Source organism: Leucopleurus acutus, assembly GCF_964270905.1.
Source record: "Leucopleurus acutus genome assembly, chromosome: 10".
Lineage (NCBI taxonomy): Eukaryota > Metazoa > Chordata > Mammalia > Artiodactyla > Delphinidae > Leucopleurus > Leucopleurus acutus.
Genome location: NC_139153.1, coordinates 67675469 through 67689538, shown reverse-complemented (window position 1 = coordinate 67689538; position 14070 = coordinate 67675469). Strand labels below are relative to the sequence as shown.

Genomic DNA, 14070 nt, shown 5'->3' with positions numbered 1-14070 from the left:
GGCAAGCCCTGGCTTTCGTCCTCCGCTGTCTTCACACTCTGGAGAACCTGAGTCAGAGGCCGATGTGTGTGTCCAGGCAGGCAGCTGATGGAGGCCTCTGTCTAGGGATTCTCTGCTGCCTGGCCTCCCTGCCCCACCCCCCTGGACCAGGAGGAAGGCTGTGGGTTCCTCTGCCCCCACGTCAGAGTCCGAGATGGAGCTAGTTGCTGAGCAGCCTGCAAGGAGTACCTTTTCCACAGAAGTAGCTGCTATCCAGTCCCTTCCTTCTCTGAACTGTTTCAGAACCCAGAGTAGGGTTTTTGCTTAAGGAGTAAAAAAAAAAGCCTGACTCTCCCCTCACCCTTTATTTGGAAGAGCCAGGCCAACAATGTCCCTCAGCTGTAGTCCTGCAGGCCAGAACCACCTCTTGTCGTCTTGTGGCTCCTTCTCCCTCAGAGCTTGGAGTCTACTGAATGCTCTGTCCCCAGGCAGTGGACGAGGGGGAAAGAGTGTGGGGAGGACTGTCTCTGGCCAGCAGACCCTGGGTGGGGTCTCCTGCTAACCATGTCCTTCACGTTTCCTGGAGATTGAAGGGTCCCTGAGCAGCAGCTCAGCTGTGATGAAGTGGAAAGAGGGCTGTGCTTTCTGATAGGGACCATCTTCTAAATGCAGGTGAGGTGAGCCCTGCCTCATCTTTTTTTTTTTAAAAAATAAATTTATTTATTTATTTTTGGCTGCACTGGGTCTCCGCTGCTGCGCGCGGGCTTTCTCTAGTTGCGGCGAGTGGGGCTACTCTTTGTTGGAGTGCGCAGGCTTCTCATTGTGGTGGCTTCCCTTTGCTGCAGAGCACGGCTCTAGGCGTGTGGGCTTCAGTAGTTGTGGCTCACGGGCTCTAGAGCACAGGCTCAGTAGTTGTGGCGCACGGGATTAGTTGCCACGGCAGTAAAAGTGCCCAGTCCTAATCACTGGACTGCCAGGGAATTCCTAATTATCTTTTCATCTTGTGATTCCCCCAAGCACCTGAAGGATTTGCTAAAAGAAATTCCTGCACCGCACCAAGGGATTTGGATTCAGTAGGTCCACGGGGGGCCTGAGACTCCTCACAGATTCCCAGGTGATCCTGATTCTGCTGGTCCGTGGGTGCTCTTCCAGTAGCGCTCCTACAGAATTTCCCACAGACCCACAGACTGGCTTTTACTGGCCACATCCCCCATGGTGTCAATTAACATATTCCTCTATCCCCTGCGTTTCCTGTAAACAACCAGTAGATAGTTCTGGAAGCTCAGTTAGATTCCAGTTCAGTTTTTTGGCAAGACAGCTTCATTTATTCTTTCCTCAGGAGATGCACAATGCCTTTTTGTCTTTCTTTTTTGCCAAATAAGTTTTAACCCTGAATCTGACTCCAAATTTGCGCCAGGAACACAGGGAAACCCTACTTCACTGGCCTCAGGGGCAGGGTTTGGAGAGGAAATAAGAAATCACAGCCATGTGCCCAGCAGAACATAATCATCTTCAGAGAGCTGTCACACTGCCTAACTCTTTTGATGCTGACAACAGCCCTTTGGGGGAGGGTGTAGCTGATGATACTATCCCGGTTTTCCAGAACCGGAGATGAGTGACTTCACCAAGGCTACATACCTGACAAGCAGTGGGGCTGGGGTGGAAGCCAGGTTTCTCGCTCCCTGTCCAGTACAGGCCTGCCTTTGTCCAGGTTACTCTCCTGCTGTTCTTCCTCTTCTAGGACTCAGATCAACTTCACGGTGGCCATCGATTTCACAGCCTCCAATGGTGAGTGGGGGCATGGGCAGAGGAGCTGAATGGGGGCTGGGGGCCTGGAAAGGGGAGGGCTTTTCAGGGCTGTGGTAGTTGGCCCTAGCTGGGAGCAGATCTCCCATACCCTCTGGCCTCATCCTCACCGAAGAGGAGGAACTTAGGCCTAGAGGACCAAAGATGCAACCAAGGTGGCGAAGGTACCCCCAGATTGGATCATGGTCACTAACAAATCTGGCCTCTGGGCCTACATACCCTGAGCCACAGCCTTGCCCTTGAGGATACCCACTCTCCCTAGGGCAATAGGACAGCTTCTCTGGGCCCATGGAGAGCCCTGGAGCAGAGGTATTTCCTCACAGGATCAGATTGCACAGCCCCTGTGCAGTTCACCCCACAAGCTGGAGGGGAGAGCCAGAGGCAAGACTGAGCCTTGTGGTCCTCAGGGAGGCAGGAATGCCCAGGAGCTCCGATCCTCACCCTTGCTTGGGCTTCCTTCCTCCTCTGACATTCTCCAGTGTCGGGCTGTGACCAAGTGGCCGGGAGCAATCAATGCCAAACTTTACACTGTTAGAAACATCACAACCTTCCTTGGACTCTGGACCCCCATTAGCAGTGCTCAATGCTCATTTTTTTGCCAATCAGAAGATGCCCAGGTCTCGTACTCCACAGGTGTGTCAGAAACCCCCCCTCATGGCTGCGGGCCCTCCCATCACAGAGTGGTGGGATGTCAGAGCTGGGAGGGGCCATAGTGTTCAAAACAGTGAGGAGAGTTATAATAACATCTGTTTAATGCTCACAACAGTCCTGTGAGGTGGGGACTGTTATTACCCCCATTCTACAGATGAGGAGACTGAGGCTGAGTGGTTAAGAAACTTATGCAGGATCACACAGCTGGTAGGAGGCAGAAAGGATTAATACTTGGCTGTCTGTGCTGTACTGCCTCTTGTTAATAAACGAGTAACTAAAATACGGACAATATTAGTGGTGACAAGGGCTGTGGAGAAAAACAAGTCAGGAAGAGGGATAGGGAGTATGGAGGAGGCTGTAACTTTCAATAGGCTGCTCAGGGAAGACCACAGCAGACCTCAAGAGGTGAGGGAGCAAGCCATGTGCACATCTGTGGAAAAGCGTCCCAGAGCAGAAGAAACAGCCTTTGCCGAGGCCCCGAGGTGGGAATGGTGAGAGACCAGAACTGAGTGAGTGACAGGATGGTAGAAGATGAGGAGAGAGGTAACCGCAGGCCAGATCAAGTGGGGTTTTGTGGGCCCTTGTAAGGACTTCAGATTTAATTCCTGGTGAGACGGGAGCACTGGGGCATTTTGAGCAGAGAAGAGGTGTGATTAGCTGCCTGAGTTTTGACATAGACTCACTCTGGCTGGTATGCTGAGTATGGACACAAGGGTGGAAAGACAGAGATGGGGCTGCTGCAGCCCTATGAGCAAGAGGGTGGTATCATGGAGGAGGGGAGAAGTATAGGTGGGATTCTGGATGTATTCTGAGGGTTTAGCAGCCATGATTTGCTAAAGGATTGAATGTGTGGTAAGAGAGAAAGAAAGGGGTTCCCTTGGACACCGCGTTCTGAGCCTGGTGGCTTGGAGTGTCCAGGCCGGCAAATGTCCCCATGCCCTGTCTTGCAGGGAACCCCTCGCAGTCCACGTCCCTGCACTATATGAGCCCCTACCAGCTGAACGCCTACGCACTTGCACTGACTGCCGTCGGGGAGATCATCCAGCACTACGACAGCGACAAGATGTTCCCCGCCCTTGGCTTTGGGGCCAAACTACCCCCTGACGGCAGGGTATCCCATGAGTTCCCGCTGGTAGGAGGTCCTGGGAGAAAGGGCTGAGGGCTGACCAGGCTGGGGGTGTGGTGATGGGCCTGGGGTGGGGGGCATTCCCATCCTGCCCGCCTAGGGACTTGAGGTGCAGTCTTTGCAGAGGTAGGCTGCCTGCTGGATGTAGGGGAGCTTGTATCAGAGCTTCCAGAAACCCACTCCCCACCTCAGTCACGAGCACGTCCCCTCCAAGTCTGAAGCCGTCCACAGTGGGCTCTGCCCTCCTTTTCCTAACAAGACCCAGGTGGAGGTGGAGTGGGGATGTGGCTGAACTATTCCCCAAGGCCCCAGAAATGAGGCTAAAAGGTTGTGGGTTGGGTATGGACAACTGTGGGAAGTTCCAGGAGTTCCCTGGGTTGGTCTGAAATGGGGGCCCTGTAGAGATGGCTCCTCAGGCCACCTCCTTTCCCTCCCTCCCATGAGCTGGGGACACTCAGTCGGTTGCTGGATCACTCACAGCAAATGTCCCTCCCATGCCCGTAGGGTGCCAGGCACTGTGCTGGGCACAGGACACAGGAGGATGGAGCAGCTGCTGGCCCTTCCAGAGCAGCTCAGACTCTGCAGTCATTTTAGGGGGTGGTGGGTTTGCCCGAGGTCCCCTAGGCATCCAGGGCTCTGGGGGTCAGGGGGATGCTGTCTGAGCAGGTACAGGGAGTAGGGCAAGGAGCAGGTCTGGACCCTGCTCACCTAGAGCATGTGCTGCCCTTCACAGTGGGCCCCGAGTGCTCCCTCCCCTGCCCCGAGCCCCCGAAGCCCCACCAGAGAAGAGTCTAGGAGAGCCCAGGCCTGTTGACCTTCCCAACCCTGGCTCTGCCCCCACAGACCACCCAGCTTTCCTCCTTCCCATCCCTCCTTCCTTCCTGGGCTCAGCCTCCTTGCCCTCTGTGCCCCCAGAACGGCAACCAGGAGAACCCCTCATGCTGTGGCATTGATGGCATCCTGGAGGCCTACCACCACAGCCTGCGCACGGTGCAGCTCTACGGCCCCACCAACTTCGCCCCCGTGGTCACCCATGTGGCCAGGTGAGTGTGGCGGTCACTGGACCATCCCCACAGCTTGCAAGGTGCTTCTGTCTACCACTGTCCTCCCGGGAAGGCGGGAGGGAGTGTCCCTTCCCACTGATTTGCTTTTCAGGGAGGCCTGACCCTAAAGAGACCCCCTCCCACCGAAGAGCTGTCCCCACCAGTGTTAAGGGTCCTTGTGTTGGGGGGATGACATGCCCAGCGTCCCACCAGACAGACCTCTGACCCCACCCTGCCCCAGGAATGCGGCCGAGGTGCAGGACGGCTCCCAGTACTCGGTGCTGCTCATCATCACGGATGGGGTCATTTCAGACATGGCACAGACCAAGGAGGCTATCGTCAATGTGAGCAGGGATGGGGATGGAGCATGGGGAAACCTGGGGGTGCACCTCCCCCCCTCCTTTAGGGAAACCCTTGGGGCATGAATTCTCCTCTCCCTGCCCTCTTTGGGACCACTCCTGGCTTCTTGCTGTAGAGCCTAGAGGGCCAGCAGTAGGGTTTTGGGGGTGGAGGGTGTTCCGGCTGATAAAGGATCTGGCTGGCGAGCTCTCTACCTACCTCTTCATCACACTGGATGGTCCACTCCATCCAGACTCCTATGGTGCCCTCATTAACCCATCTCTAGGGCTGCTGCCCCAAACCCCAGCCTGGCTTGGCCCGGTAGAAGAGGAGGGAGGTCCAAGGAGCGGGAGGCCCAGGAACATGGCTCTCCCTACCGGGTCGTCTCCCTATATAGGGGCCCCAGCCACAGCTGGCCCTCCCTCTGGGCCAACGTAAAAGCTGTCCCACATGACGGAGGTCCAGAGGCAGAAGAGGGGACAGGAGTGTCTTGCAGAAGCAAACCTATGACCCATTTCCCCCTCTCCCTCCTGCCCTCTCCACCCCCTCTTCCTCTCTGGTATCCCTGTATCCTTGGCTATCCTCTCTCCCTCCTCCTCCCCCTTTTCTGTGTTTCTCTGTGTGTCTCCATCCTTCTCTCTTCCATTTCCTCCCTCTCCTCCTGCCTTTCTTCTTTTGACTCACCCCTTCCTGTCCTTACCTGTGATCTCCCGTTTCTTGTAACTGGCACCTCGGCTGGGTACCACCCCGCCTACCTCCCATGTTGTCTCCCAGGCTGCCAAACTCCCCATGTCTATCATCATCATCGGCGTGGGCCAGGCAGAGTTCGATGGTGAGTCCCCACCCCCCTAGATGTTCCCCCCAGAGGCTTCAGGCCATTGGAAATGTCCCCTCCCAAAAGAGTGAGAGCTCACACTGGGGTGTGTGCAGCTATCTGGATAAGCAGGCAGGGTGTGAGTGTGCGTTTGTTTGCACAGGGAGGGGTGTGTCAAGGTGTGTACCGCACACCCACACACCAAGGCTGTGGGGAGGAGGCCCCAAGTCACTCCTCCCTCCTCCACCCTGGGAGCCTGTGGAGGGTGGGGGAGTGGCACCATGGGCTAGAAGTCAGAGACTCATGTGATTGGGCTCCTCCTGTCTCCTGGCCTCAGTTTTCTCATCTCTAACGTGGGGGTCTGGGCTGGCGGTCTCTGTCCTGCCAGGCCCAGGTGCCCACCAATTAGTCCCCCCACCCCATGCCTTTGCCCTTCCCCCCCCCACAGCCATGGTGGAGCTGGATGGTGATGACGTGCGGATCTCCTCCCGGGGAAAGCTGGCCGAGCGGGACATTGTCCAGGTGAAGCCCAGACCCTGCCTGCCCCACAGAAAATGCAAGAGCCCCTCTAGGCAGGCTGACCTAACTCCCCCTTCTAGGGGCTTCTCTGGAAAGGGGCCCTGGAAGGAGGCACTGGGAGCCCTAGAATGGCTTGGCCACACAGAAGGAAACAGGAGTCAGTCTTAGGGCTGGACCCACCTCTACCACGTCTGAGACTCACCCCTAACACTGTGTTGCCCTGACTGGAATGCTCTGCCATGCCCTCCCTAAGCCCCAGGCCTCCAGGGTCTCCTGTAGAACACAGAGGCCTGATTACTTTTGCCTTCTGTTATTTTCTGCTGGGCTGCCTTCCTAAGTGAGATGGCAAACCCCATGAAGCGGGGGGAGGTGTCTTTAGTGTTGCTGCAGCCCTTTCCAAGAATGAATGTTGCTTGGTTGATTGAATCAATACCAACGTCTCCATGTAGGATGGCAAATGTAACGAGCAGACAGGTCTTTGTCCTCAGGGAATCCCAGTCCAGTCAAGCCTCAGAATGCACGTCAGTAAGCACATCCCTCTGTGAATCTCTTGCACACGGAGTCCCTAGTGCTTAGGAGATTCAGAATAAAAAACCCGACATTCTCCATACCACCCCTCCCCCATTAAAAAAATTAAGGGGGAGGGGCCATTCCAGGTGTGGAGACCAAAGACAGGGAGCTAGAAACTGGAGCAAGGGCAGTCTGGGAGGTGGGACCTGTGTATGCAAAGGCCTGGAGGCAGGAGTGAGCCTGAGGCACTGGGAAGGGGGGCAGACATCTCCTGGGATAAAGCCAGAGGGGCCCGACTGTAGGTGTTGGCCCAGAAAGGGAAGAGCAGAAGCAGAGACAGAGAGCGCCCTGCAGGAGAGGTGGGAGGAGACCCGCAGGGCCCATTTCAGAAGCCAGGGGATTCCTTCAGCATTTCCTGAGTGCCTGCTAAATGCCTGTGCTTGGTGCCAAGACTGCAGAGATGAAGGGATCTTGTTCAGTGGTGTATTGTTTCCTGGCATGAATAGGTGTGCAGTAAGTTATTTGTTGAGTGAATGACAGAACAGGGACTATGATACAGTCCCTCAGAGAATTCACCATGACGGGGAGGGCTTGAGTGAAGTGGGCAGAGGCTGGGGAGGAGTGGGACAGGATCCCCAGACCTGGAGATTTGGGGGACTGGTGTCCAGAGGGAGACCTCGCCTGACCCTGCCTCCCCTACTGGACAGTTTGTGCCCTTCAGGGACTATGTGGACCGCACGGGCAACCACGTGCTGAGCATGGCGCGCCTGGCCCGCGATGTGCTGGCTGAGATTCCTGACCAGCTGGTGTCCTACATGAAGGCGCAGGGCATCCGCCCTCGCACCCTGCCCGCAGCCCCAGAGCGCTCGCCCCCGCAGTCCCCCACCCGCACGCCCCCTGCTTCCCCCCTGCACACGCACATCTGAGCCTTGTCTGCTCAGATGGCTGGGGCTTAGGCCAGTAGAAAGGGTGGCGGGGTACCCAGACCCAGCTACAGACCATCCTGCCCAGCCTTTGGAACACGTGTGCCTGGGAGGCCCACAGGGGGTGGGGCTTCTGGAGACTCCTTCCCATACTGCCCAAGCCCCTAGAGTTTGGGGGTACGGGTGGTGGAGGTGGGGATCTGGGCCCCTGCTCTTCTCTCCTTTCACTGACACCTGGTTCTGGACCAGCCAGGAAGATGTTAATCAGGACGACTGGGGTCCCGCTCAGCCCACCTGAGCTATTACCTGGGTAATCCCATCTGCTCCTATATCACCCTGAAGCCTGGGCTAAGCCTCCCACCTCCAGGCCCCCTTCTCCCTCCCCTCCTCCTGTGGTGTCTACTCCTATACCTGGCCCTTGACCCCCACCCAGTATCTATCCTGTCCCATTTCCAGTGAACCCTGTGAGGCTGCTGGGTTTGCAGGAGTGCCTAAACATGTGACCCCTCCTTGGGACCCTTGCATGAAGTGGGAGTCCTACAGACCCATGAAGGGGATGCTGTGATAGTAGATGGAGGCCACATGGTGGGCAAGGAATGGAGACTTTTCAGGCACAGAGTCATTTCTGGTGCCTCTCAAGCCCAGTATGACGCTGGTTCTAGAACACAGATCCACAGGCCTCTCCCTGGTCTGAGCCCGTAGGTACCTCCACAGTTGGCTCCTGGCTCCAGGAATCCCCCTTTCTCCCCAGAGACTGCCCAGGGTCCTTGGGGCACCATCTTCTGCTGCCCACCTGGAGGCCTGGGCAAGAAGCAGCCCAGCTCCAGCACTCCCACACTGCCCCTCTATCCTATGGGGATAGGGGATGGGAGTCCTGGGTTCAAGTCCTGCCTCCAGCCATTGCCGGCTGTGAGAACCTGAACAAGTCCTTTCTACCTTCTGGGTCTCAGTTTCCACATCTGTAAGGCAAGAGGGTTGACCAGATGGCCCTGGGTTTACCTTCAGCTCTGATACCCTGAGAGTCCACATTCATCCCACGCCCAGCTTCCCCCATCCCACTCCTCACCAGTGCAACCCTTTAAGGCCGTCTTGGTTTTAGGGTCACCCGGTTCCATCCCATCACCCTAAATCCACCCTCGTCCTTCAGCCTTGGGCTCTGGCATCTGAGCCTGAGCCCTTGCCCCTGCTGTGGGAAAGGTGAGAAAGATGATCTCACCCCTGGGCCCACCCAGCTGCCCAGCCTTTACCCACATGGTCATGCATGCCAGTCCCTCCTGCCGCATGGGGCTCCTCAGCCCACTGAACCTCCCGTTCCTGGGTGGAGACCAGGCCCCACCCCGTCTGTTGCCAGACACTGCTTCCCTTCCTGTCATGCATGATGGTGGTGTTTCTATGCTGTCTGGTCCTGTGCCTGTCTCTAAGACAGTCTCTGTGTGGAATTTGCCTTAAACTGAAGTAAATTTGGTTCTTTTACTAAAGTTCCTTGTTTTCCTTTCTCCTGTGAAAAATAGCACAGATGTTGCTGTGTGACAGAGTTCAGGTTCTCCTCTCTCTTTCTTCTATCCTTTTGTTCAAAAAAATGTACTGAGCAACTACTGTGTGCCAGGGTCTATGCTAGGCACTGAGGATGCAGCAATGAAAAAAACATAGGCCCTGTCTCCACATGGAACTTACAACAGACACACAAATAGGACAGGGGAAACACAGTAAGCACATAATAGGTAAATAATGTAATTTCTGGTGGTGATAAGAGTCACAAAGAAAAATAAGAGAATAAGAGGATAGAGAATGACAGGGTGATATTTTAGATGAGGTGGTCAGGGAAGGAGGGCCTTTCTGAGGAGATGACAGTTAGATGAGCCCCGAGGAAATGAGAGGGGGAGGCATGCTGATATCTGAGGCACAAGGGCTCCAAGGAAAAGGAGCAGCAAGTGCAAAGGCCCTGAGGTGTGTTTGAAGAACATTAAGGAGGCCAGTGTGGTTGAAGCTGCATTAAGGAGGGGAGAATGCAGGAGATGGGGTTGGGGGTAAAGAATCTGGAATGTGCAGGGCCTTGCAGGCCACAGAAAGCCTTCAGCATTACTCTGAGTGAATCAGGGAGCCACTGAGGAGGTGAGAGAGGTGAGTAACATGATCAGATTATTCCGTGCGTGACTTTACTGCATCTGATCACTCATCTCTCAACAGGTATTTACTGAGCATTAGTGCCAGGCCCTGCTCAGGTTGGAGACACCGTCTCACACACAGTTGCACCCTCATGGGCCCAACCCCTGCTCTGGGGCAATAAGCAAGGAGATCCTACCACCCTGGGGTATCGACACCAAACCAATGAGAGGGACCAGGATCTGTGGCCACCAAAGCGGGGCTCTTGGGGCAGCCTAAATGCCACACAGGTCCTGTGCCCAGGATGACTTACTGCTCCTCTGTGTGATGGGACTGTCACTCCTCCCTTGCGGGATCGTTGTGTGGTCAGAGTGACACGTAGAGGTGCACGCATGAAGCGTGTGACATTCCCAGGGCCTGCTGCACTAGGTGCACAGTAAACACCACTTTCCTCCTTGTCCCTCTTCACATATAAGTCCGTGTGACCATGAGGGACCAGGATCACAGGGAAAGGGGATTTCTCCCTTCTCTGGGTGAGTTTGCTCTCAGATGAGCCCTCCAGGCAGCCTTTCCCAACCAGCACATCACAAGAAATTGGTGTTAATTATACCAAAGTTTGGGACTTGCTTGCTTCTTAGATGATTTTATGGTCAATTAGAGCTGATTCACCACGGTCCTTATAATTAGATGCCCCTCTGACTTGCATTCCGATCCACTTTGAGTGGGTACCGGCTGGAGTCATAGCTCGAGAAGAAGAAAGTTCCCATAACCAGCAGCCCGTTTTTACCTCACCTTGGGCTCCCGTGGGAAAGCATCGGGAGGAGAAGGCCGCCTGGCAGGGCAGTCGATGCTCAGAGCCGCTGCCACTGGTGCACCGAGAGTGTCTTTACTGTGCTCAACACGGTAGCTGGGTTCTTTCCCAAGGTGTGTTCCACGGAACACTGGTTCCCTGGCATGGGTTTTGGGAAACTGCCCACTCTGAGCCCCTCTCAGAGAGTCCCCATGGCCTTCAGGTATTAGAGGCTTTGATTAGTCCTGTGGCAAAGAGACTATTTTGACTTGGTTCATCCCAATGTTTTCTAAGCGTTTTGACCATGGGGTCAGGGTGTATGTGTGTGTGTTTAGCTGTAACACTATCACCAAGCAGAACATGTTGTCTGGGGAATTTCAGTAGAGACAGTCTCCCTGGTTCCCAGGCCAACACAAAAGCCTGAGGCTTTTTCCCAGGAGGCCAGAGGAGGTCATGGAGTTGGGGAACTTCTCAGAGGGGATGGGGTAGGAGAGGTGAAGACCTCCAGTTGCCTCTGGAGAGAAGGAAGGGGCCTCAAAAGGGGCCCCTGCCCCTGCCACATCAGGAAGAGAAACCACAGAGAAGAAAGGAGGGCGTTCAGAAATTCACAGGCCCAGACTCACGGCTCCATTTTGACTTTACTTCATGATATTCCTTTATTGGGCTGAGAGGTGTGTGTGGGACAGAGCTGGGGGAGGACAGGCAGAGAAGGGAGAGGCAACTGAAGGGTCCCCCTGGGCTGTGAGCCTCTACCCAGGCAGCCCATTCAATCCCCAGGCCTTACCCCAGGATTGAGGACCCCAGGAATGATCAGCCCCCAGATCATTCCTCTACCCACTTCTCTGCCTTTAGACGTCCCTTTACCAGTCTCACTTCAAAGGCCCCTGAATTAATAAAAATAAGATTATAATAATAGTAATGACCAACACTCATATGTACTTACTAAGGACCAAGCATTCTTCTAAGCACTTTATATGTATTAAGAAAGTTTATCTTCATAACAACACCATCAAGAAGGTACTATCATGATCCTATTTTCCAGATGAGAAAACTGAGGCATAGAGAGGTCAAGGGACTTGTTCAAGTCATACTACTAAAAAGTAATGGAGCCTATAGTTATCCATCTGAGCCCCAAGGTGGAATGGGATCAGCGACCTAGTTGCCATTTAATTGCTGTGTCACCTTTGCTGGGCTACGCCTGCCCTCTCTGGATCTTAGTCTTCCAACTGGTAAAATGGAGGGGATGGGATCTATGTCATAGGGGTCTCCCCACCTCTCTTGAATCTCAGCTCTCCCATGAGCCTAACCTCTCAGACCCCCGCCAGACCCCATAGGCTTCCTGGGGCCCTGTCATGTCCAGGCTGGATTCTCTCTATCGCCACACCAGCCCCTCCCACATCCCTGGGATGCCTGGCTGCCATTGGCCTGCAGAAGAGGTCCCTGAGCCTTGCCTGGAAGGGGCAAGAGAGGTAGAAGCAGAGGATGGGGCTGACAGCACAGTCGGAGTAGGCCGGGATGGTGGAGAGGCTGGATGCCACAAAAGCCACCAGCATGGCAGGCAGGTCACCCACAGCTGCCACATAGCCTAGCACAGAGCAGGGTCCCCACATCCGCATGAAGACCACCGGCACCACAAGGATGAGCCCTGTGTTCTCCCGGTGCTCCCAGATGTTCTACCCCCTGGGGCTACGGGTATGTCTCCACAGGAGCCAGCCCAGGTGGCTGAAAGAGGAGCCCAGCCCCATCATGCAAGGCAGGAAGGCCAGAGCTCCCAGCAGGGTGAAGTAGCAGGAGGTCTGAGCAGGGTTCAGGAGCAAGAGGCAGGCCTGGGCCTCCTCCTCCACGACCACTCGCTGGAACAGCCAGTTGGGTAGCGATGCAGTGAGGCCCAGGACCCACGTGGCCCCACAGAGCAGCAGGCGGACACCCAGGCCAGACGGGAGGGCCGCATCAGGCCAGGCCACTGCCACATGGCACAGAAGAGCCATGGCCACCATGCCATAGAAGGTGCAGAACATGGTGGTGGTGTTGGCAGCCTGGCTGATGGTGCAGATGGTGGGGCCCAGCCACCAGTCCTGCCACAGGAAGCTCAGCAGGAGCACAGGCACCACGCCGGCCAGGAAGAGCAGGTCAGACAGCGTGATGCTCGCCGTGAGGCTGTTGGTCAAGGTGAGGAGTGGGTGGGGGGCGCCCAGACCCCGGCCCACCGCCAGCAGCCCCACCTGGGGACGAGGCCACAGACCCCGGCAAAGAGGAGTCGGAGCAGTCGCTCAGGTGTAGCTGTGAGCCCAGCGGTGGACGTGGTGTTGGCCTCCATGCTCCTGCTCTGGACACACAAGGACAGGATAGAAACCTGCCCGAGGGCTGCCTCCCTCTTTCCCTGTTGAGCCCCCTCCTTTCACAGACCCCTGCACCCAGTGGGTGCCCTTGGCATGCACCAGCCCCTTTAGACCTCACAACAACCCATCAATTCCCTGGGTTCAAATCCTGACTCTGCTCCTTGGGAGCTCCATGATCTCGGGAAAGTTACCTCATGTTTCTCTACCTCAGTTTCCTCAACTTTAAGGAAACGAGGAAATAAAGGAAACAAAACAGGTGTCAACAGTAACTGTCACTAAAGGATGAGATTCAGGTAATTTTCATTTTCTTCTTTTTAATTTCTGTGTTTCTAAAATTTCTGCAGGGAGTACAAATTGAATCTGATAAACATTATTTACATATTTAGCATATATATTTAGTACAGTGTATATATTTAGTATATATATTTATTTATCGTATGTATATATGTATGTGTATATATATATATTTTTTAACAAAACCTTGCCCTGCCTGTGAAATGAGCAAGGTTTTTTTATATCTTTATTGAAGTATAATTGCTTTACAAAAATGAACAAGTTTTAATTTGAAGTTCAAGTGGGATAATGAATGTGCAAGTGCTTTGAGAAGGTATAAAGCCCCAACCAGTGGTTCCCAAGCATGTCTACACATTGGGATCAGTTGAGGAGTTTCAAAAATACTAATACATGGGTCACACCCCCAAAGACCCGATTTGATTGGTTTGGGCTTTGACAGTTTTGAAAGACCAGCTTGGGAACCTGAATGATCTGAATCCAGTTTCCCCTGCGGCTCCCCAGGCTCCACCAGCCACACCCCAGCTGCTCCTCAAGTGTATCCGGAGATTGACACCTCAAGGCAGAGGGCTGCACCAGGGGCACCATGGCATGGGGACAGGAGTGGGATCCCCAAATGTGGCCCCTTAGAGGTACATCTTGGTTTGGAAAGAGAGTGGGGTTGGGGCTCAGGGAGACAGGGGCGATGGAGCATATCAGAGGGAACCACTGCCTCTACGGTCATGCTATGCGGGTTACCTGGCAGGGGGCGGGGGGAAGTGCTGCACCCCAGCTGTCAGATCTTCCTCCTCACCCCTACTCCATCCCACATGCTGAGGACATGGGGAGCCCCCAAAT

The 14070-nt window shown here is 54.9% G+C and overlaps 1 protein-coding gene across 4 annotated transcripts in view; it reads left to right on the top strand.

The window, feature by feature from the left end:
- The window catches only part of CPNE5 (copine 5), a gene marked incomplete at both ends in the record, with an annotated part of 89676 nt that extends 81963 nt beyond the window's left edge, over positions 1-7713 (top strand). For all 4 annotated transcript variants that reach the window (XM_082849037.1, XM_082849036.1, XM_082849035.1 and 1 more), the window contains 7 exons: positions 1721-1767; positions 3387-3568; positions 4478-4605; positions 4847-4949; positions 5719-5776; positions 6207-6280; positions 7495-7713. In XM_082849037.1, coding sequence (XP_082705163.1) covers positions 1721-1767; positions 3387-3568; positions 4478-4605; positions 4847-4949; positions 5719-5776; positions 6207-6280; positions 7495-7713 — 811 coding nt within the window. The remainder of the gene's footprint in view (positions 1-1720; positions 1768-3386; positions 3569-4477; positions 4606-4846; positions 4950-5718; positions 5777-6206; positions 6281-7494) is intronic.
- Positions 7714-14070: the final 6357 nt, after the last annotated feature.